Source organism: Dreissena polymorpha, chromosome 6 (assembly GCF_020536995.1).
Source record: "Dreissena polymorpha isolate Duluth1 chromosome 6, UMN_Dpol_1.0, whole genome shotgun sequence".
NCBI classification, from domain to species: domain Eukaryota; kingdom Metazoa; phylum Mollusca; class Bivalvia; order Myida; family Dreissenidae; genus Dreissena; species Dreissena polymorpha.
Genome location: NC_068360.1, coordinates 80,917,433 through 80,943,527, shown reverse-complemented (window position 1 = coordinate 80,943,527; position 26,095 = coordinate 80,917,433). Strand labels below are relative to the sequence as shown.

The 26,095-nt window shown below is 36.4% G+C and overlaps 1 protein-coding gene across 1 annotated transcript in view; it reads right to left on the bottom strand.

Annotated features, from left to right (window-relative positions):
* LOC127835850 (fibropellin-1-like) overlaps positions 1 to 14,673 on the bottom strand; it is a 64,581-nt gene extending 49,908 nt beyond the window's left edge. Inside the window, exons 1-13 of the mRNA XM_052362277.1 lie at positions 14,607 to 14,673; positions 13,802 to 13,942; positions 13,375 to 13,566; positions 12,742 to 12,858; positions 11,258 to 11,425; positions 10,847 to 11,005; positions 10,427 to 10,594; positions 9,886 to 10,053; positions 9,460 to 9,615; positions 4,143 to 4,256; positions 3,690 to 3,803; positions 2,458 to 2,571; positions 2,204 to 2,317 (exon numbers count right to left, since the gene is read on the bottom strand). Coding sequence (XP_052218237.1) covers positions 2,204 to 2,317; positions 2,458 to 2,571; positions 3,690 to 3,803; positions 4,143 to 4,256; positions 9,460 to 9,615; positions 9,886 to 10,053; positions 10,427 to 10,594; positions 10,847 to 11,005; positions 11,258 to 11,425; positions 12,742 to 12,858; positions 13,375 to 13,566; positions 13,802 to 13,942; positions 14,607 to 14,673 — 1,792 coding nt within the window. The remainder of the gene's footprint in view (positions 1 to 2,203; positions 2,318 to 2,457; positions 2,572 to 3,689; positions 3,804 to 4,142; positions 4,257 to 9,459; positions 9,616 to 9,885; positions 10,054 to 10,426; positions 10,595 to 10,846; positions 11,006 to 11,257; positions 11,426 to 12,741; positions 12,859 to 13,374; positions 13,567 to 13,801; positions 13,943 to 14,606) is intronic.
* Positions 14,674 to 26,095: the final 11,422 nt, after the last annotated feature.

The following is a 26,095-nucleotide window of genomic DNA, read 5'->3' as shown; positions in this document are numbered from 1 at the left end:
CAGACATCTTCAAAATCTCTTTATAACATACGGAATACCGTTAGGACCATCGTGGTTACACATTAAAATTTCAGAGGGCGGCAATGCGATAGTTCGATGACGACAATGCGATAGTTCGATGACGACAATGCGACACTACGATGACGACAGCACGATAACGCGATGGTACGATGGCGACAGTGCGAACATGCGATGACGACAGTGCGACAATTTGATGGCAACAGTGCGATAGTACGATGGCGACGATGCGACAATGCGATAGTGCGATAATACGATGACGAAAGTGCGGCAATACGATGGCGACAGTGCGAAAGTACGATGGCGACAATGCGATAGTGCGATGGCGACAATGCTACATGTATAATACGATGACGACAGTGCGAACATACTATAGCGACAATGCGATAATACGATGAAGATAGTACGCTAACGCGATAGTACGATGGCGACAATGCGATGATACGCCATCGTATTGTCGCACTGTCGCATTGCCGTAATCGTACTGTCTCGTTGTCGCATTGTCTCAGTCGTACTATCGCATTGTCGCCATCGTATTATCGCATTGTCGCCGTCTGGATTTTAATGTGTAACCACAATGGCTCTTACGGTATTCCGTAATAACATGTCGTATTTTCAACGTTTAAGTTAAGTTTAAGAATAAATTATGGTCGTGAAAAATCAACATAAAAATTATAAAAAAAAGTTTTGGGTCGGGGAACAGTTCCACTTTTGCGATCCCCGGAAATAGTTAATGTATTCTAGGAAACTACGGACCACGTGCGCGTAGGTACAGCGAATTGCGGTCGCAAAAAAAAGCAAAAAAAAATTAAAAAAAATCATGATTTTCGTGAAAAGTTTAATGAAAATTTTGAGTAAAATAAACAAAATTAACAGTATTTTTAGGCAATTTAACAAAGAAGCCGTTTTGAAAGCAACTGTCGGGCAGGCCATGCCAGATAAAAAGATTTCAATTTCACTTAACAAAAAAATAAGTAAAACACTATGCGAAGAGAATTATATATATTAACATAATTTGATAGAGTAAGAAAGAGTATATAAAGCCACTATCACGCTCACTAATACTACATACGTATTTTATGCTGGTATGTTATACTACTTTATGCTATATAAAAACTTTCAACAACAAACAGTACCATACGATGGTTATTTACAATAGCAAGACCCTAAAAACAAGTAACATTGGTGTGTAAACGTTAAAATAAAACAAAACGGCAACTTTTAAGCATCTAAATATCGTTCTACGATGTCATCTACTTTTGTTTTGTAGATGATATCGCGTCAGGATCGGATTCATTCGGGTTGCGTTTCATTTGCATAATTTATACAAGCTATCCCAGAAATCTGCTGCCATCATGCTTCCGACGCTAACCGAATCCAATCGCGCGTTCGTCCGTTAATGTTCGGATAGTTCGGGGAAAATTAACATGAAATTATTTGTGACACAAAGAAAGGGCATTTTGTATCTCGTTAAATCAATGTTACCAGACAACATCTAACGTTGAAATTTTGCATTTTGCTAAAATGATAAATGATTTGTGTAGGGATTAGCTTTATTTTACGAAATATTCGATATTTTTTAGCGTGATCGTTACTTTAAGTCACCCTTCTCGTTTTCATCAGCTGAAAATTTTCAGATTGGAAATGAAAGAAGTGAATAATATAGGCTCGTAGCTTTAAACAGCGAAGCAAATGTAACAGTTAATTAGCGGAATTACTTATTTTAGGGGCTGCCGCCCGTAACCCGTTTTATAAACACTCGTTTTCCATTCCGATTCATTGATACTTTTGCTAAGAAATGCATCTCAACCAGATGGCAAAAAACGGTGACCGAAATGAAATAAACAAGCCATGAGAAGCAAAGTTGACGCATGCGCAAAATTTCCATAGATATTTCTGGGTACCGCTACAGTGGTAATTACACAAGATCGGCGCCAAAATTGAGGGTCGGTTCTAAATAAAGCGACTTTTAAGGCCTAATAAGACCACTGCTTTATTAAAACGAGAATCTTTATGGAGCTGAAATCAACAATAAATGACTTTTTCGCTAGATATGAATGAAGACAATCGACGGAACGTTTGAAAATAGATTCGACTGCAGTCGTTTGCTTGTTATAACATTGTTTAAAATAACTAAAAAATATTACACTGCTAATTTTTATTTCATTTCTCAGTTAACCCTCACCTGTATTACAGTTAGTTCCCTCGTATCCCGGCACGCACGTGCAAGTGTACGCGTCAAGCAGGTTGTTGCACGTGGCGCCGTTCTGGCACGGGCTGGAGGCGCACTCGTTCGCATCTGAATAAAATACATTAACAATAATTTCAGCGCTTTGATTTTTGATCAATGTGCCTAAAACTTCACTAGCCGGAGAGCAAACATGTATAGTCGACTTTGGGGTTGGGAGAGGGGGGCATTTAACACGTGTTCGTACGTACCCATTTCGCAGTGGACGCCCTGCCAACCGGAAGCGCAGTGACAAGTGTATCCGGCCACGTGGTCTTTGCACGTGGCGCCGTTCTGGCATGGAGAGCTGGCGCATTCGTCAACATCTGTAACAAATGACAGCAGTATTATGAATTATGAGCCACTTGACCAACAAACCGTGACGCATTCTGTATGTAACGTGGAGTTTGCATTATAAAATATCGCCAAAGCATGCGACTTGAAAACGCGTCCCAAAATTGAAACTAATAGTGAAACACATAATTATTATGTGTTTCCCGAAAATGCGAATGCATCAGACAATATCTACAAGAAGTATACCCGCCAGGGTAAAAAATGTTCAGGATTCGCCCTGTGAGAATTGCAAACGTCTATCTATAATGTTTAACGACGTAAAACGTGACCCTTTAGTGTGGCGATAATGACGTTCGTAATTACATTACTTTTTATAATGCTATTGTAAAAGACAGAAGTTTGATAAAGGTCTACTTTTTAGTGCGTTTCAAAAACCGTTCCATACGACAGATCATATGATTTTGCCAAAGTGAGAGTATTTCTTATTTTTATAAATGCGTCTAATTCTAGTTCGTCATATTCTAATGATTAAAACTGCAAGGTGTCATACAACACCCTTATACAGTTAAAGAAGATTTACCATTGTATGAAGTATTTACCCAGATGTCGGTACGAATTTGTAAATTCTTTTTCCAACTGGCGGGATGAATCAGTTATGTACGAGGTTTATCTTGAAACTGTCGTTACACGAAACATCAATCGGAATCAGTAAAAGTATAATGCGTTTGTAACGCTTTTCATATTATTTTTTACTCGTTTTACTAAGATGTCGCTGTTGAAGTTATACTCAAGAGATGTGCAGTGATAACGCGTTAGATCTTGCTCCTTAAGATCCCAGGTTCGAATCCTGGTTTTGGACACTTTTATATTCCAACGGGTTTGGTTGGTAAATATGTTAATGGGCTTTAAAAATACAAAAATCTGTGGCCATGAGCCTTAATGCACATACAATAATATGTCCCTCATTAATTGTTATGAAATGTCAAAACTTGGCAATAGGCCCAAATTTTCAATAACAAGAAGATAAACTGCCACCATATGTATTCTTAATGCATATAAGTTAAAAGCATAATTTTTAGAGGTTACGCATTTATATTATTTAACATATTATATTAATTAATTTTTATAGATTTAGATAGCAGATACATGCCAATTTCGCAGTGGACCCCTTCATATCCTGCCACGCATGCGCATTCGTACAAGTTGACACTGTCAATGCAAGTTGCTCCGTTACCACATGGGCTGGACGCGCATTCATTTGTGTCTGTAGAAAAATATAGAATATTTATAGTTTTTTATCATAGACACAAATGTTTATTCCATTTACAAAACTTTTTAGGCTATATTTTTAATCGTCATATTGTATATTTTAAACACTTTTGTGTATACATAAAACAAACTTTTATGAAAATTATACCCATTTTGATTTAGATTAATTAAGAACTATAATTCTCCATTAATTACAAAAATAGTTTTTAAAATTCAAAGTACAATGTAAATATGTTAATATGTGTTTCATTTTGATACTTTTATGTAGATATTGAATTTGTAAATAGTTGCGAAGCATAGACAAAACGGAAACAGAAAACCTAAATGAACTTACTGATATCGCATTTATTGCCCTCATATCCGGCCGCGCATGCGCACTCGTAGTCGTTAATGCCATCGCTGCATGTCCCGCCATTTTGACAAGGGTCGGGATCGCATTCATTGATATCTTGAATTCAAAGAACACGGGTTAAGCGAAACTTCAGTAATATGTATTCATCTTCTAATGATAATATCACAACATGCGTGGGGCGCCGTTAAATGTCGCATCGCCGTTATATGTCGCAGGCTACGAGATTTGTCGCAACGTTGACGATAAATGTCGCAAGAAACGATAAATGTCGCAAATCCTACTGACAATATATGTCGCAACTTTAACGATAAATGTCGCAAAAATTTCAACTGCCGATATATGTCGCAACATTAACGATAAATGTCGCACACCTTTGTAAGTCGTATTAAAAACGAAAACTTGAAGTAAAATGACTAAAACTTTAAGGTTAGATTTAGATTGCCCGACGAGTCTCTTTGAGCCGACTTCCACCAGAATGGTCAGTTTTTAGTTAGTATTGTCCGAAATGGTCAATTTTGGGTCAGTATTTTCCATAATTGGCAGTTGCGGTCAGTATTGTCCGAAATGGTCGGTTGTGGTCAATATTGACCCAATCAATTCTTATAATTCTTGGCTCGAGTAGCCAGTTGTTGATTTCCCTGTGCTAAATGGACTGCTGTTATCAAGAGTGGCCAAATGTTGTAAGATGTGATAAAACTGTAACATTATAACAGCAACACAAATTACGATAAAATTGTATTGAATATTGTATGTTACTTACATGACTGTAGTACATGTATCAATCTTAGTTAATGTATTACTATTTTGCAGACGCAATGGCATATGCCGGAGTTTGTACTGGCATACTGATGAACTAACTGAAGAATAATATGTTCTTTTTATTTTGTCAATATCGTTGCCTTCAATTAATGCTTAACATATAGGCAGTTGTATTCTATGTCGCCGATTCACTGGCTCGCTGCAGAGTTATCAATCTAGTGAAAAATACCTCATCCCCGTTTATCAGTGAACTTAGCCTTCTGTTAGTTATTTCCTTTACTTTCGTGAATATAAAAGTTTTTGGATAGTAACAATGTCAAATATCATCCTCCGTACACAGTAATTTTGTTTTATTAGATTCCCGATCCTTTTGGAATTTGAACTCGTACTCTTTAAACTAACCAATCACAAAAATGGCCGCATTTACTTTAAACATATACAAGTAAAAATTGGGTCGGTTAAAAACGAAGTTTATACAATTCAAAATACTATCATTTAAGTTATATTTTAAACTTAGTTTTTATAGAAACACTATATACGGCAAAAATACCATGAAGTAGACAGCTTTACCGTTTATTTTTTTAAATAAAAATAAAAATGCAACATGCATCATTCGTATTTTCAGCAGTAATTCACCCAATTTAGCCATAACGTTGTTTTAATTTTAAAAATTAAAGGATGTGCATCAACATTTTAACATATTTAACAATAAACATAGTTATATGCTATATTAAATCAAATTACATTAGAAAAGAAATAAAACGCGTCGCAAAAAAGTATGCAATGTCGGCAGGATTCGAACCTACGCGGTAAGATCACAAAAGTTGTTTATCGCATCGCCTTAACCACTCGGCCACGACTACTGCACAAATATGCTTAAATTTGATATCCATAAGTAAACAGGTAAAAAGGCTTGTCGATCTTTGAAGAAATCGCGAAATCGTATTTTTCAGATTTGGATCAAAGTCAATATTTATTGTGAAAATAATGTATTCTTAAGGAATTACGTAAACATAAATCAAAATTCGAAGTTTGAAAAAAATAAAATGCATCTCGCGGAAATAACCGATCATTGAAGATCGGCAATGATCGTAAAATAAATCGCGGGAAATCATTAGGGGTGCGCTACCTTAAGAAGAGAACCCGTAATTCCTGGCAGTTTTCATGGAAAGGCATTTTCCTTTGCCGGCACCATAATTACCCAAAGAGCTGAGCACAAAGGTAGGGACCAGAGGTCCCGGTGTGATCCTGGATCGATGATTCTATCCAAGAATATTCGCCTTCTATCGCTGATTCAAAGATGGCAAATCTGTCAATCTCCAGCAGAAATACCTAGGCATTTACATGTTGTTCTACCCAGACGGTTCCTGTCAGACTGACCTTATATAACCAAACTTGTCGAAACGGCCTTAAACCCAAAGCAAAAACTTACGGGCCCCTCGCTTTTCCGATTTCCGACCGATTTAAAAGAAGGAATTTTGTCATTTGTGACTACCGCTTAACGTTTTTGGTCGAAAATACATAAATATGACCGCTTCGGTCGATCTTCACCGCAGCTGCCAATTATGGACAATACTGACAACAACTGACCATTTCGGACAATACTAACTAAAAACTGACCATTCTGGTGGAAGTCGGCCCAAATAAACCTCGTCGGTTAATGGCCCTATTCCACTACGAAAACAAGCTCACGATTCGCTACGATTTCTCACATTTATTGAATCGGGAAGACTCGTGACAGTCTACGATTCAGTTACGACAGTGGTACGATTGAGTTACGACGAATCGTGGGGTTCGGTTGAAGTCTTGCGAATAGGGTCGCGACTTCACTACGATGTGTAAGAATCTACTGCGACTGTACTACGAACGATGCAGATCGGTCACGACTAAGCTAGGACCTCACCGAACGCACCCATAAATTCGGCACCAATATCTACTGATATTGATTCTAACACGTCACGCGACTTGTTTTCTATAGAAAAAAAGGAAATAAAGTGTGGGTTATTCTGCAATAAATTATGGGCGGAGCTTAATGTTTCGAAAATAGTTCCGAATAAATATAGAAAATATTGCAGTAAAATGCACGTGCTTAAATCTCGCTCTTAAAGAAATGTAAAAAATGTAGCACGTATATTAATGTAATGAAACAACAAATTGTATATTTGGTGATAAGTGGCATGACCACGCCTGCTAAGAATTTGTTTGTTAAGAAACGTAATTAAGAAAACATTTATAGCATGTCAGCTTTTCAGAAGAATTAACACATGTGACGTCATTTAGTTTTAATGAGTGTTGTTCTCAATGAAAGTGACGTAATTTGCAAAATATTTATGAATGAAAACGACGTCAAATGTTTGTGCAATTCAATGACGTCACTAAATAGTGAACTTTGTACTAAGAAGGGCGGAGTATTGAAAAATATAGTTCACGTCCAAAAGCTTGAAGCAAATAAATCAGAATCGTGTAAGAATAGAAATAATATTTTTCTAAGATGGCTTGTTGTCGAATAACCCACAGTAAGGAGTATAGATTCGTGTTATCAAAGCATTCGTGCTCCGCATTCGTGATTTAATTCCTACGGATCTATACTCCTTACTGTGGGTTATTCGACAACAAAACATGATGGAAAAAATATCTCTTTATCATTCTTTACAAAATCGTTACTGTTTCGTAACTTAATCGCGAGAATCTTAGCGGGCTCGCAACTCAATCTGGTTGAACTCTTGAGAGTCTTGACAAAGTCTTAAATGATTCGTAGACAGATCACGTGATTACCGATTCCCCGATTGAGTCACGAATTACCTAAGATTCCAATACGACGCCCAAGAACGCACTACGACACTGTTACGAGTCAACTGCGATTAAATTCAGTCTTGGAGGTCTTGGTCAAATTTTAAACACGTTTTAAAACTGGCCGCGATTTTTTGGGAGCTCACGACTCGCCCGCGACTAGCTACGAATGAGTTAGGACCTTCGCCAATTGAGTAACGAATGTCCCCGACCTCAAAATATTGGAAATCGGGACAAATCGTGGGGAATCGGGTCGTAGTGGAAAACCCCTATAATCTAGATCTAACCTGAAAGTTTTAGTCATTTCTACTTCAAATTTTCATTTTAACATAACTTACAAAGGTGTGCGACATTTATCGTTAGTGTTGCGACATATATCGGCAGTTGAAATTTGTGCGACATATATCGTCAGTAGGATTTGCGACATTTATCGTTCCTTGCGACATTTATCGTCAACGTTGCGACAAATCTCGTAGCGTGCGACATCTAACGGCGATGCGACATATAACAGCGATGCGACATTTAACGGCGCTACAATGAGTCAGTATGTCTTGTGATAGTATTACTATGTTCACGAAAAGGCGTTTCTATTAAAGCATAATATAATATTTTTGATTAAAGGGGCATTTTCCCGGATTTTGGCATATATTGAAGCTTTTAATTTAATGCTTTTAATTGATAAATTTAAACATTGGACCTAATAATCTCCAGTAAAAAAAACTGGAGTAAAAAGTCTCCCGCTTAGACAACTCGACCATCCGTGCCCATGCTATGAGCTGATGTTATTTTTACTTATATAAGCAATCCTCGTAGTTTCCCAAAATATAAAGACAACAACAGAACTTTCCAAATTATTCAATCGTTTCGCATTGCAACGCTTTATAATTTTCAGGTGTTCAAATCGTTAAAAAAATGCATATAACGGATATTTCAGAGCATGGTAGATGTTCAGTATTACTGTTTCCTCACAAATATCATAACTAAAACGAACATTTGCGAATCTGAAACAACTTTTTTTTTTAATTTTGTCAATTTACCAAAACGTGAAAAGGCCCCTTTAAGAATGCGTGCAAAGGCAGTCAGACAAATCTGTTGAAATAAAGTATTCACGAAATAGACAACATAGACAATAGAAATACCAGTTCATACATATGTGCCCAATACATTACCGCATGTCGGTGGGCTAGAACTCCATACGGCGCTAGACTGACAAATGAGTGACGTCACGCCAGATATGGTGTATCCCGTGCTGCAGGTGTACGTAGCCGTCGTCGTCGTGCCGTTGGATGACAATGTGTAATTGCCACCGATCACATTGCTTAGAACGCTGCATGCATCTTGAGGAAAACATGGTACAGTGCGCTTGAACATGTGTGTTATGCAATTATTGTATGCACTTTAACCAACAATTTTATATCATCTTCACTCAGAAACGCATTTGCTTTTTCCAACAAAAACACGTTAATTACACCTTTAAGCAAGTAGTGTTATGAAACATCAGTAGTAGTATTGAAATTATAAAACATCAAAAGTAAGGATGTCTTATTAAGATGAACAATTTGAATAAGAACATGTCTGATAAACTAGCCTATTGCAACTGAACAATTTGAATAAGAACATGTCTGATAAACTAGCCTATTGCAACTGCATGCATGGTATGCGTCATTAATTGTAGCTCATATTATGTTAAGTTATTTTTCACAGAAAATCCTTGTTTGTTTTTTAATAGTCCACATTTTGATAACCATACTGCATGTGGGAGTGGGAGAGCTCCATCCTGTGCCGTTGGACAGACACTCGCTGATGGCCGAACCGGTCATGACAAAGCCCGCATTGCATCGGAAGTAGGCGAACGTGCCATTTCTGGTCATTGTGCCATTAATGGGTGGTGATGAATCTATACAGTCTGCAAGTTACAAGCACGTTGCTATAAGATGTTATAAACATATAGCGATTTCATTTCATTAGGCACCATTATAACATATGTGTGACACTATCAAGAAAGTAAAAAAGACGTTTTTTGCATTGTTGTCCTTGTGTGAATATATATGTTCATTTGCGTCCGTTACTAGATTATTATTTCAAATTTGTTTAACTACTGAAATTATTAGCGAAGGGTTATTGACACAATTTTTTTTAACTTATCGTGTACTTTAAAATGCTCATCTGTGCATACCGCAAGTAGACTGTGTCCCATTCCACGTGCCCGCTGTCCCACACGTTCTGCTGACGTCACCACTAGGTGTGTACCCGGATTTGCAGGAGAATGTCACAACGCTTACATAGCCGTTTGTTGTCATAGAATGTGTCATGCTGCCACTTATGGTAAGCGTTTGACATGCGACTGTAACCGCATTTAACAGTGTTAACACATACAGCATCCTAAGCGATTCGCAAAATAATCATGTCAATGTAAACAAAAATGCAGTGATATATACTTGACCGACATATAGTAGAGCTTCAATGAAATAAAACATCAAGTTGGAACTAGTTACTCATACTCAAACATATATGTGGATAAAAAGATACTAGTAATACAACAACGACGGCAGATTAAGATTTCACAACATATTACGTTTTAGTTTGTTTATTGAATGAAGTAATATTTCAGAAGATGTGTACATGTTTTGCACGTGTAAATAAACTAATACATTAATTCACAAATACATAAATATTAACAAGTTTGATTTAAATGTTAATAATAATAACATTTTTACCGCATGTTGCTGCAACAATATTCCAACTTCCCGAAGTCTGACACGTGCTTGACGCACTTCCGGTCAAAGTATATCCCACGATGCACGTGAAATAAGCCACCGTCGTGAGACCGGTGGACGTCAAGTTCGTCAATAAGCCCGGGGTTGCTGCTATAGTGACGCATGCAGCTAAAATACAAGGCGTTAAATTTTTATATGCCTGGATGTCTTCAGAATTTGCTGACTGATAGTCCCAAATGATGAAAATAATTCCCGTTACATATATATGCGAGTGTCATTTAAATCATTATTCATACATTTTATGTAATATACAGTAAGTCACTATCAAACTGTATGCGTGATTTACAATATGTAGAATTTCCAAAAATAACACATAACGCCATTCTAATTTATACGTTGTGTTCTAGCAAAGGGACTTACTGCATGTCGGAGGTGCTCCTGACCATGAATGACTTCCCATGCACGTGCGTGTTTGATTTCCCACGAGTACGAAACCCGCCTTGCACGTGTATGACAGGGTTGTTCCGTCCGACGATATGGACACAGAACCGTTGGCAAACGAGCTCGGAGCAATACATGCTGAAAACAAAAATTGCATCGTGTAAAGTGGACAATGGCCTTAATAAACATGATATATATCAAATACCTTTCGGTGAACATTATTATTCTGTATTTACCGCAAAATTAACAAACAAAACAAATGTAGACACAATACTTCCGAAATAAATGTGCATTAATATGTATACTTACCAGTTACAAAAATGACCAAACTCAAATAATAAAATACACGTGGATTATAAATCGTAACATAAGTACTCAAAATTTCCTTACTGCACGTGGGGTTTTGGTCCGACCATGTAAAGTTTGCTTGGCACGTGCGGAAAGCTGGACCAGCCAATGAGAATTGACTGCTGCACGTGAAGATGGCATTGGTGACAGCGCCATCTGTCTTGTAGGTCACAGCGCCATTAGCGGGAGCGGTAAGAATGGGACATGACGCTGCAGCGAAGGCATGTTTAAAGTAAAGTACTTGAAAACTCAAATATGTTATTTGTATGTAAACAGTATACCAAAGCTCACAACGAACATGAAACTATTCGAATACAATGAACATACTCATAGTTTTCGATATTTTTAATAAAAATATGCTTAATGTATACATTTAAAAAAGTATTTGCTTGCATTCAAAACGAGCATTTCAGTAATGCAAGTAAAGATATAATTGATATTTCATTTAATCTATAAGTCCAATCATATATGTTTTATATGTTGCGTTAAGTTGATCGCGAGCTTAATATCGCTGTATTTTTATTATGATGTCGTTGTATAAGAGTAATAAGTAAATAAAATTACATTTTAAGTGTATGAATTCAACCACTGAGACAAACTACAAGCAATGATAATGGGTGAACTTTTTAACAGTTCCAGGACGGTTTATTTTGTTTATTTAGATGGGGTTTTCGTCGGTCATGTAACACAATCACGTTTTTCATGGGTAAGCCGGTTTACCAGTACGATGTGCACATACTTATGCCAGTAACTGAAAAGTTTAACGGCAGGACCGTTAAAAAATGTAATAAAAACATAGATCATACTTACGACATGGCGAAGCTGAAATAAACATAATATATTTCTCGTCAATACATAGTGATACGTCAACTTGTGTTATTCACAAAAGTATCATAATAAGTTAATTCGCAACATATTAGTATCTTGTAAAACAATTATATGATGCTAAAAAATTAAATGAAGATTAACTGTCTGCTGTATGCTTATTATATTTAACATGTTTTATTTTAAATATGCAAATAATTTGGTGACAAAATTGCATTTTAATTTCAATAATTGTTTAAAGCAATAGTTATGCATATTTCTGATCAGTTCAGTGTTCCTTATGCTCAAGAAATATGTGGGTAGTGATAAATTGTTTCAGGATTCAATTTCAGATATTGTGTAACAACGAACAAACAAACAATATTTACCACTGGTTCTGGTCAACAAGATATTGTCATGGTTATTTTCACAATATGAATCGAAAACTTTATCGTCGCTCCCGTCAGTTGATAGGGCCTTTTACAGAAAATGACACATAATTGCATCCATACGTACACAATCGTTTATATGCAAAATTCAAGAATCAGTTTACCTTTCGAAGTGAGATGCATCATCAAAAATATGAGCTAAGTCATGTCATATCCATTATAAAGCGATAGGTGATGATAAATAGACAGAATGTATAGACCATGTATGTTATGTAATCGAATGCATGTGTACAAAATGGTGTTAAATCAATATACAGGTGCTTACAAAACAACTGTATCTAAATGTGGTAACGTTGTCGATCGTGGCGTCAGCATCATTTCCGTTAAACGTCGTGACGTAGTAGAAATTGTTGTACAGCACGTTGTCCACACACCATACCGTGTTGGACGCTGAAAAAAGAATGAAAAGTGTTAAATAAGAAGCGCGTCGTGTACAAATACCATGATTCTGATATAAAAAGTACATCATCGGTTAATATATAATTAAAACAAAGAAACAATACGTAGACAAGAATAATATATATCTAAAGTAAAATCAACTTTAACTGTGTATATGCATAGTCTGAGTCAGTGTATGCTACATACTTTAGGCATTGTGGCCATATGTATAAATTGATAGTCAGTTTACAAATAAATTAAAACAATGCCATTGTGTCTAGCGTTCAAGTGCAATTTTTTAAAAAGCAAAATGCATACATGTACATACTCAAACATATAATAATTTTAATTGTAGATGTTCAATGCAATAGTTTCTATTTTATAATATTGAATTTAAAAACGCCTCATACACGTACATTTATTAGATAAAATAAGCAATAACGGGATAAATATTCAGTGCATTTGGTTATACAGTTCATTACGCCCAATGTTTAGTTTAAAACTCATATTTTTGATATGGGGTATCACCTGAAAACGATAATGCAGTTAGATTTGGATCACAACCGCTGTAGTTAAACTTCATCTCTGTGTTTACCGTGCACATGTCTAACGCTTTCCCCGTGCAGCTAGAAGACGCACCAGTGGCGTCATTCCGGTAATCGAAAGCGTATGTCCCCAGTAACGCATACGGACATGCTATCTTCGCATTCACTTCTTGGCCTGTAGAACATTTAGAAGATATATTATAGAGACTTGGTAATTGGTAATGTCCATGACTGATGTGAATATTCGAACTCAATACTTTCTAAATATTGTTAAGTTTGTTAAGTTATTAAAGGTATTATTTCTTTACATCCTAATAGCATGCATTATTAAGGAAAGAATGCCAAGGCAAGTCCATAACTAGTTCATGAACGGACAAAAAATGTCGATTGCTTAGGCAAGTTTTTGCAACCTTTCTTGATCCAAACGCCATATTCGGATGCAAGCGGGAGGTTCGGATTTGAATCTTCCAGACAAATGCTGCTGTAAGCCAAAGGAGAGTTGACATTTTCCGTAGATACCCGGTTGTATGACAAGCTGGCCGGTTGTTGAGCTTAAACAATGTGCATAAATATTCAATTCATATGTTGGGAGCAAAATATTTTCTGTGTATTCTAAGAATTTTGCATCTTGTCATTTTCCTTCTAATTATTTATCGTGTTGCCGTTGCCTTTGCCGCTGCTGGTGTTGTCGTTACTGTTATTTTGTTAGGTTAGTCCTATTAAATATCTTTTAAGAATTTGTATATGTTCACATTCGTAGTGCTATTTTATTTATTTTACTCGTTTAAGACTTGCCACACAGTTATCGATTATGAAATAATTTAACGGTTTTTGTAAACATACGGTTACGTATATAATAACGGAAGGTAGCGTCCGTTATGGCCGTCAGCTTCAGACACAAATAGAGATACCAAGTGCCTCTATTAAATAAAACAGCTGAAACAGTGGACCTGAAACATAAAATCTACATTTTCTTACGTCTAAACAGGCTCAACACTCAAATAAACCGTGTCTTTATTCATGGCAATACATGTGTACGCGTAATTACCTGGAAGGTATCAGCGTTTGTTCTAACTAGGTTAAACTAAACACAATAACATTTATACGATCTGTTAGTTTTCTAGTAAGAAGTATGGATTTAACATTAACTATTGTTGTTATTATATACATTTTACATCATCCAGTCAGCTGTCGTCATTCGTAGCCTTTCAATACCATACCGTCTTTGCCTCGCGTGATTCCTTTTTTGACGGTCAGACTTTAAAAGATCATTTGCTATCATTTCCGAGTCAGCTCCGAATGTTTCAATCAATACGATCTTCAAGATATTTAAACTAGTGAAGAAAATGCTAAAATTTGTTTAAATATTAACTCCCACATATAAATATACTTGTGACATTTTCAAAATATTCGCTAGTAGTCAAATATATCAACAATGAATATCAAATGCATAAAACGCATTACTTCAGTGAAAAATATCCATTTGTTGAAAGTTTCTGGGTTGAGTGACATTCCCATTTAGTGAATGGAGGAACATTTGTAAACGTCGTTGGTCACGGTATATCCCTCCATGGTTGTGTTGGACGTGAACCTTATCAACCCTTTACGCCCATCCCACCACTTCCGTGTTCGCAAGACCAAATGGCCATGAACATAAGGCTGAAAAAAAAGAATTAACAAATGTGATTCGGTCACTATGTGATTTTATAACCTAATGGCCATTAACATACGGCTAAACCATGGACATAATATATGTGAACCCACCATTCTGTGTACGTAAGACCGAGTAGCTGTAGCGCCGTTAAATGTCGCATCGCCTTTATACGTCGCAGGCTACGAGATTTGTCGCAACGCTGACGATAAATGTCGCAAGGAACGATAAATGTCGCAAATCCTACTGACGATATATGTCGCAATTTTAACGATAAATGTCGCAAATATTTCAACTGACGATATATGTCGCAACATTAACGATAAATGTCGCACACCTGTGTATGTCATGTTAAAAATATAAAGTTTAAGTAAAAATGACTAACACTTTCAGGTTAGATCTAGATTACCCGACGAGGTTCATTTGGCCGACTTTCCCCACTTTTTAGTTAGTATTGCCCGAATTGATCAGTTGTGGTCAGTATTATCAATAATTGACAGCTGCGGTGAAGATCGACCGAAGCGGTCATATTTATTCATTTCAGACCAAAAAACTTTAAGTTGTTTTCAAAAATGACAAAAAATCCTTGTTTTGTCTTGATCGGAAAACGGAAAAGCGAGGTGCCCGTAAGTTTTAGGTTAAAGGCAGTTTCGACAAGTTTGGTTAAATTAGGTCAGTCTTACAGGAACCGTCTGGGTAAAACAAATGTGAATTCCTCGGTATTTCTGCTGGATACTGACAGCTTTGCTAACTTTGCATCAGCGATAGAAGGCAAATATTCTTGGATAGAATCATCGAACCAGGATCGCACCGGGACCAGATTTTATAAAAAGCTTTGCAAAGTCATATACATAAAGTAAACGTGATTTGCATGAGCCTTGTTGGTGTAATTTTGACTTTTTTTCAATGTTAACGAAGATATTTTAATTTTGAAAGACGATAACAAAAAATGAAAAACAATGACGCTAAAGATAACGTTTTGTTATCCGATGCGAACATTTAATTTCTTCAAAACGTAGGACACGGGTGCAATATTTGTGGGTGTTCATTTTCTTGTATCTTTAAAACGTTGTCAATAGTCTTTAAACGAAATATTTAAATTGGTACATACATCCCGTCTATTTACTTAATGGTTTAATTGTCATTATAAAATGCATTTAACATGAAAAGTATATGTTTCAGCAAAAAACGTATGATTGTCGCAACTAGTATTATCCATAATACATCGAGACCAGGACCGATTTCATTACTTATTTCCTATATGGATTCAACATACTGTAATAAAGTTTATATGCGAAAATGAGAAATCTTCAATGCAAAAAGGATCGTCTTTGCATCGCCTTCATATTCCACGGTAAAAAATATCACTTATATATGGCGAAATATATTTTAATTACTGAATGCATATATTGCAATTATTCAATTTTGTAGCGGAAATGTTGCGACATCCATGTCAAATAAAAAGACGTCGACGTCGCCAATAAACGTATCGCGAGCGTTAAAAGGCGACTACTCTAAATGAATTTGTCGGTGCAGAAGTATTCTGCTGCCACCGGACTAAAATACTTAAGAGTTTTTTTCATTGGCTATCTTAATGAAGCGCACGTGCCATCGCAATTCGTAATCACGCGCTCTGTATTAAATAAGCCAATGGAAACAATCGGTAGTGTTCAACCCGGAGACAGATTCTGACTTCTGCTCCGACACAAACAGTAGAGTATTCGCCCTTAAACTCAGTGCGCGTGGCCCGCGATACCTTAATTTAAACAATACTGTAAAATGTTGAGATAACGGGGTACGAGGGTCAGCCCCAAAGCATCTAAAAGTGTTTGAATCATTATCAAAGTACTTGACAAATTTACATGACACTGTGTCCACCCATCGTATTACCATGTGTTACCGCATGGGGAAAATATGTTTCGTTTGCTCTGGAATAAGGGAACGCACAAATTAAGGTCTCATATGATCGGACGGTGCAGGTGAGGGGAAATGACGTCGTAACCATAACGATTTAATTGGAATAATATCATGCAGTGTACCTGTATGTCAAGCTTGGTGAACAGAGCTTTTGATTAAGGTCTTATAATAGAGATTGGAATTCCCTAATTTTGCGATTTTTCGAAAAATGGTATTCTTAAAATATTACAACAGTTTAACGTTGATAATACATTTTAGTAAAAGCAATAAAATAGAACCGTTAACAGAGTTTTAGTTTATTATTGTTCACTAACTTAATATTAATGCTGTATTAAAGGTTGATATATTTGCTGTTGTTGATTGTGATGGCGCTAGCAAAGGGCTGGAAGACGTGCGTGCTAATGTCCGATACAGAGTATAGGGTAATGTTCGAAGTGGTATCGGACGGGGCGTGTCATGTACCGGTTGCAGAAAAGACACCCTAAGAACGATCTACACTGCGAAGATTTCAAAGATACAAGGGGTTTTATTCGATTGAAAATAATCGACTGTACTAAAAGGGAAAAGAGCCTTTGTGTGAATCAAAAGGCAGCAAGGATAGAACGCATTATTACCATAAAAGTAAAGGCATTGTTGTGAGGTTATATCATCTGTTAAAACGAAGATATACTGAAGGTTCAGAGGCAAAGATAAAGCAAGTTATTACTAAACTGCCACATTATCAGAAGAGCAATGCAACGTCTTCGAAGAAAGCACCTGTAATGCATGTGTGCAGCAGTTCTGTGCACGATATACTTAAAATCTATCTCGTCAATATGCAGACACATGCATTTATGTACATAAAGAAACATTTAAGTTCATTTTAAGCGTAATGGATATATTAAGTCGGTTTGTGTGGTTACGAGCCATACCTAGCAAATCAGCCGATGTAATCACTTAACATTTGAGTCGCATATTTGCAGAATTTGATAAAACCAAAATAATTCAGCATGAAAGAGGCCGTGAACTCGATGGGGAAGTAAAACGGTTGTTGAAAGTTCTCAATATAAAGATTCGCAAAATTCGCTCTTATCACCCTCAAAGTCAGGGGAAACTTGAAATGATGCATAAAACATTGAAGCAAAAGATTGCATACGATTTGAAGCATGCTGATAGCTTTGGTTTAAACTGGGCAAAACAGTTACCAGAGTATCAACGTATATAAAACAATGACCAAAAACAATGTCGAGCATGGATTCGAAGTCACCGCATGAAATTTACTATGGAAGGCATCCTTATAATAAAAATTCAAAGCAAAATCGCAAACTGCTAGTAACGAAACTAAGAGATGCCGCAAAAGTCGCAACCCTAAAGTGTAATAGCCGAAATGACAGATGTCACAAGATGGCAAACAAAACACCGATTTATAATATTGGAGACTGTTACGCTATAAGAAAAAAAGATTTATTGAATAGGAGAATATGGGCAGTGATACAGACGCGATCTTTGAAAACAAACATGTACACATTAAATTTCGCGTCCCCGAATCTGCTCGAGCAGGACAATCCGCCCGTTCGGAAGAAAAATGGTGTCACCAAAACAACCTCACACAATATTCGTGTACATCAACTGGTGAAGGCAACAAGAAACGGTTACATAGAAAACAATATTATACCTACAACAAAATCGTCTCAGCTTGATAACTTGACGGCAATCACCTAAACCAATATGGAATACATAGGTCGGAAGAAACGCTTAGACAAGACGTAGTAACCTTTTTGAGGCCAGAACCCGTACTTGGTAATAGGATTTGTGGAGCAAACTGGTGGAACTCAATACTTGAGCAACCATGAAAATATTTGTTGCGGATGTATACAGAATATGAATACGGTGACCAAATAGCATTGCAAGCGATGTCGCAACTCTATAATATGCACATTTTGATATTGTCGTCTAGGAATAGTGCCACTATATTGATAATTCCGGATGGGAGTATATGTCTGACAAGCCGTTACCCTCGAATAATACTTGGACATAATACTGAACGCTGGTGGTGATGACCTGAACGCTGACGTTGATGACCTGAGCGCTGGCGGAGATGACCTGAGCGCTGACGGAGATGACCTGAGCGCTGGCGGTTATGACCTGAATGCTGGCGGTGGTGACCTTAGTGCTGGCGGTGATGACCTGAACGCTGACGGTGATGACCTGAACACTGGCGGTGATGACCTGAACGCTGGCGCTGATGACGTGAAGGCTGACGATTGCATACACGCGGACGGTGATGACCTGAAAGCTAGCGGTGATGACCTGAACGCTGGTGGTGATGACCTGAGTGCTGGTGGTTATGACCTGTGCTCTGACGGTTATGAACTGAGCGGTGGCGGTGATGACCTGAACTCAAACAGGTGTGGAAAGAACGCGCGCGTATACATATTTAAAATATGAATGGGTGATTCATGATTGTGCGGTAATTCAATTCTTTTATTGCATATTAAACATAGTATTTGTGCGCTTTAGCTATTGATAAATTATCATCAATATATTATATTGATACATGCATATTAAAATCTGGCTAAACACCTCGTTCAGATATTGGTGGGATTCATATTACATTTACGAAAGAAAAGCATCCGCAACATAAGTCACCACAATTCTAATTGATTTCATTGGTTTAAATATGTTAATGTCGTTCACAAACAAAACGAACAACAACACCGTATTTTTCGCTTTAACCATTTTCAACAACAAAAAACTCCCTGTTAACACGCTTGATATATTAACGCTTAAAAACAACTGTACAAACGGATGTTATTCAAATTCCTTAACAATTTTCCCCAACGCCTATATCCTGTATCAAAAAAACAAGCAGCCAAACAAATTATACCCTGTAATGAAATCCTAACATCGAGTTTAAATTCAACTGAATGATTCAATTTCTGACGTATTAATATTTATTTCAATTTTGCAGTAAGAATAGGTAAAACAATCTTCTTATATGCTTGCAGACAATTTGATGATAATGCATTTGTATACATTGTCAGCTTCACGTCTGTATATATGTCGAGCTAAAATTAATGCCTAATTATATCACACAAACATATAAAGTCAAAACCTGTGCATGATTGCATAATTGTAGGAAATCAAGTGAAACATCATATCAATGAAATCATGTTGGTTTTTAATCAATTGGTACACAGTCATTTAAGAACATGTTGGGCGGTGTCCTTAGCTCCAAATAACAGAATAGTATCGGTTTCTATAGATAACAATGAGTTTTGCATTTGCTTGTTCTTTCTATAGGTTGGGTTGTTGGTGGCTTTCGAATTTACTTTTGAACTTGAACTTAATCTCGCGTTGCGATTAAGGATTTCAAAATGAATTGCTGCAAATATAAACCTATTTTAGAATGTGTGTCGCTTAAATAACCAGATAGAGTCTGTCAATGTTAAGTCATTTCATTAAAGGTGACAAAAATGGCTTGACCAAGCTCCAATTGTTCATTGCGTTTTGTATGCAATATCATGAACTTATAATACTCTGCTCTTTTAAATGCTTGGAGGGAATAAACCATTAATGGAAAAAAATATTTCACCATCATAAAACGTGTGATGCGCACATTTCCCGTACGTTTCAGTTGAGTCGTTAACATGAAAACAACTATTAAGCACATATTGATGTAAAAGCGTCATTACCAAACATCAAACGCATGGAAAGTTAATGCGATGACAAAAACTAACTAAATCTTTTACATCCTAGTTTATTGATGCATAAATAAAATCGTTTACTCTCAATTATATCAATTTTCCGTTACCAGGCACGTAAATAAAATCCATACATCCACTAAAAGATTTGTCGCTGGAAGCCGGATGTTATAGAAGCGTCAGACCGGGAATAATTTGAAAGTATAATATTGAAACAATAACCTCGGATTCTTCTATTGAAGTTATCAAAGAACTCAGTTTTCTCGAGTGAAACATGATAACATGTATATTTATCGCGCAAAGCTCATTTTTTACTTTAATTTTGTGATATGTGCTAAAATAATTACAACTCCTATCCGAGAATGTCATGTATGTCATACTCGTAGTGCTTACATAAATAAATGTAAGGCTACAAGCACTATACGTCAGAATGTTCAACTGGTTTATATCGAGTGTAATTATTGTTGTTGTTAATGTTGTCAATTGCCTTTAGGCCACTTTTAATTATTAATAAAATCATACAGCAATTTTACAACATAGACCAATAACTGGTGCATATTTTATTATGTAAATTTTCACAATTGTTTAGATTAATCGGGTTAAATTAAGAATAATAATATCTACAGCCGCCAATCTAGAACTTAATGTACAGTTATACAATTTTCATCACGTTGTGTTATAATCTGAATGTAATGGCGTTCAAATAATGAGAATAAGTATTTTGTTTTGCCTCTATGAATAATACACGAATATCAATTAGGAAGCTGGCGAAGGGGCGGCAATTGATCATAATGTTGATTGAACAGAAAGAAAATTATTGCCTTTCAGCAGTAATAGGCGTGTATTACTTTAACAAGTACATGTACACACTTAATTATGGTAAATGTATGTATTTCTTATACATTCAAAACACAGTCAGGCTAACGTTTAGTGTTTATTTATTGATTATTTTGTAAAACTAGTATTGTTCGTTCTAAAAAGGTCGGATTTTTCAAATTATTTACTTAATATTTCTATAACGATTTTATAATACGTGTATTATTACCCATGCGTTTTTTTTGTTTCACGTATAAATAATCGAACACAAAATCATGGACTTTATATCTCTCTCTATATATAGCACAACATTGGGAGTAAGTTTCTTTTATTTATTTAGCAAAATATATTGAAAGCAAGGTGTTATAATCAGTCAAGCGCTATCAACGAGGTTACGCAAAAGACGCAAGATGGTGTATTGTAATATCGACATCCCATTGTTGACCAGCAGTCGTTTTATTTTACCTGATGTATTAATAGACTCAGATTTGGAATGACCTGTGCTGCGCAAAAATACCACTTGACTGACGTAGCATATAGTGGACGTTTTTTTAATAATTCATTAACTTACTCTTCCGCGACGCGTATAGTTAAAAATGTTGCAAAACTTGCTATTAAACTAAGTTGTTCGCAAGCGAACGACTAAAAATGATCTGAAACGAGTTGCCATTCCAATATAATGATACATGAACTACAGTCATGTAACTACAATACAATATTCAATACAATTTTATCGTAATTTGTGTAGCTGTAATAATGTTACAGTTTTATCACATCTTACAACCTTTAGCCAATCTTGATAACAGCAGTCCATTTAGCACAGGGAAATCAACAACTGGCCACTCGAGCCAAGAATTATAAGAATTGATTGGGTCAATATTGACCACAACTGACCATTTCGGACAAAACTGACACCAACTGACCATTTTGGACAATACTAACTTAAAACTGACCATTCTGATGGAAGTCGGCCAAACGAACCTTGTCGGGTATAATAGATCTAACCTAAAAGTTTTAGTCATTTTACTTCAACTTTTCATTTTTTTACATGACTTACAAAGGTGTGCGACATTTATCGTTAATGTTGCGACATATATCGGCAGGTAGATTTTTTGCGACATTTATCGTTAAAGTTGCGACATATATCGTCAGTAGGATTTGCGACATTTATCGTTCCTTGCGACATTTATCGTCAACGTTGCGACAAATCTCGTAGCCTGCGACATATAACGGCGATGCGACATTTAACGGCGCTACAATGCGACATTTTAATCTATACGAATATTCATCAAGTTTTGAACATTCATAAAAATATGTTCATGTGTTGTTGTTGTTTTCTTTGTTAAAATAAGCAAACTTGGGTGACTCATAAGTATTTATAATTGAAGGGTCTAAATCTATTGATAAATTCAAAAGACCCTTTATGAAAATATAGTAATACGTTGTTGAAAGACTTACTGATTTCGCAATGCTTGCCCTCATATCCCGCCACGCATGCGCAATTTAAGTCGTTGATTCCATCAGTACATTTCCCGCCATTTTGACAGGGGTTGGAAGCGCACTCGTCGATGTCTAGAATTCAAAGAAAACTCTTTTCTATTAGGTTACAGTGCGATGAAATAAATGTGTCGAGTGCGTTCAATAATCTTAATAGTTTCTCATGTTATATGAATATTTATTAAGTGTCTACCGATAATCTGACTCACTTGATGGGAGTACAAGCTACGTAAAAAACCTATTTCAAAGAGAGTAATACATACGGAATATTACGCTAGGCAATTGTTCCAAGGGTTTGTATTCAGTCGAGTGGCTTGTGTGATGACGTATCACACGAGAGGCGAAGCCTCGAGTGTGATGCAAAATAGCACAAGCCACGAGACTGAATACAAACTCTTGGAACAAATGACTAGCGTAATATTCCATTTATTATTTACAACAACTAACGAAAATAGTTAACAATTGTATTTTTTGCTTTAACAAAACAGACAACACAATGATACAAACGGAACGCCATAGTTTTTATAACACGCGCATGAATACAGTTTATGGAAATTAGTCTAACGTGCTCACATTTGAACAGAGGAAACACAGGTTTTAATCTTCGCGTGTTGAAAGCACATTTTGTTGGATTTACCAGCTGGATTTATAATTCAACAACAGTTAATCGCTGTCACTTTCTACTATGCATATTCTCTTGCGTTTCTTCGATGGAGAGTGTGCATAGTAGTTGTTGATGGTTACGTTACACCGGAATAATTGTGCACCTTGGATATTTGTGTTATCGTGGTCCCGAATCATCAATGGCGGCGTTGGATGTGTTTTTGTTGCTGCTTGACATAGATGTGTTTCGCACCGATGACGGGATGACAGAACCATAGGTAGGTCTAGGGTTCAATTGCATGATTTGTTGTTGGTCAGGATTTTCTGATAATATTTCGGACATGGCTGCTTGCATTTCGAATGAAGCCTTTGCGTAATTGTTAACACTTTGCACATTTTTGTGTCCAGTTAGCTGTTGAATCGTTGTTGGAGCAACCCCATTATGCAAGAGAGTCGTACAGGTTGTTTTTCGGGCACTGTGATTTGTCTTCCGACCTGTGTGATCGCCCCTCTCGGCCATCGTTTTCATTATTGACCTCAAGGAGTTTTCACCCATGGGCTGACATTAATACCACTTGTCTTACCCAGCATGTCGACTATAGTTTATACACAAGTAGAAAGGGGCATCATCATGCAGAGCTTCTTTCGTTCTGTGATGAGCTAACTACTTGTACGCTTCAACAGGGCATGAATCATTGTTGGTATGAGCAAACTGCTTAGGTGGAAAGGCACTTTGATCCGACTTGGTTTCCGATGTACGTGTTTTGGTCAACCGTTCATTGTATTCAAGGTATTCTCTTCCTTGATCAGTTTTTTTTCAGTTTGATGTCGCCCCATCTAAGGTTGTCACTTTCGGTTCCACCACGAATGCCGAACAATCTTGAATCATTTAGCCAAACTTGATTCAACAGCTGTCTTGGGCTTTGACGTCCAATTATTGCTTTTTGTTTTAAAATCCCTCTTTCTTCAGAGGTAATGGCTTCAGCAGCATGGGGCCTGTTTCCTTTTCCTTTTTGCTTCAGTTCCTTTCTTTTGGAAGCCAAAACCTTTCGAGAAGTTTCAAACTCTCTGTCACCCAAGATGCTGTGGGAATATTTATTTTCCCTTAAATATCTGAAAAAAAATCACATTTAAACATTTGATTTTCTTTCTTTTATTTTTTAAACTTGACCCATGTACAGAAGTATTTATTATTTTTAAACTGGATATAATTTGAAAATTAAGGGCATTATTTACATTTTGTTCGAGATATTTTTTTTTCTTAAACCGTTAATATAATTGTGTTATATTCAATTTACCTATTGTTTTGTTTAATAACTATTATACATTTATTTGCCACTTAATTAAATTTTATTTTCATAGATGTGTGCAATAACCAATCAGGTTAACATAACAACTATAAAGCATAATTACACAGCTATAACATTTCAATTTTAAATTTTTTAATTTAATCACTTTATGTTGGATGTAGTAAATTAACTCTACAGCAAGGTCGACATGGTTTAATGTTTTATGGATAGGGTGTCTGCCTAGCCACTGGGAGGTGATGGGTTCGATCCCCACCGTGCAAGCGTTCTAAGGATCTCTCACAAAGACACATAGTAATGGTTCTAAGCCCAGAAAATGGACTCGAGAGTGTTTATATAAGCCTTAGGCTTTCGATGGAATCAAGCTTAAATATATAGGTTTATACTATCTCTACAGCAGTGAGTAATATAGTACTACAACAACATTGCATTATCATCACTGAAATACTATTTCGATTCAATGTTGATTGTTTATACACTGAGCACTTTATTAAACCATGTCTTTGGTGTATAAATATGAATTTCTTTTACAAACCGGTCAATGCCTCGATGGTAGCTTGTGAGTGTGTCAGGCTCATACTCAGACCCGTCGGCTTTACGGATGGACAGGAGGAATGAACCTATGTAGTTGTCAAGTTCAGTTGTCATTATGTGATTGTCACAGACAGATCTTGTTTCATTGCGTGTTGGTTCTGATAGCCAGCGTTGGAAATGGCGCATACATAATTCAGTTTTGCGGCTAGTGTTCACATTTTTCATTCTTTGAACAAAATTTGTCTTTTCATCTTCTGTTACATGTACAAATGTTGGTTGTTTACGTGTTTCACCTTGAACATGACTATTTAAATTCATCTGTTCCATTTGATTTCTTTGGTCATGTGAACTTAAATCTATATTTTGATGCAGATCAGACTTACTTTCATTGGGCAGCTGGACACCTGCTTCTAAAAGAGTGGACACTGCACTTGTTTCAGTATATTCAGTGCTACTGACATTTTCATTCTCTCCAGAATTAGGAACAGCCGTTCCGAATAGTTCATTTTCAAAAAAAACTATCGTCAATTAAGTCAAATAAACCGATCGATTACCATTCCGCTATGTCCATGGTCGAAAATTCGGCCATATTTACCCACTGGTCAAACTGAAGACGACGTATCTAATAATACTACACAAGGGGGTTTCCTATTTTCGCTACGCGTAGTGTGACGTCATTAAATGGGTCGAAGATTT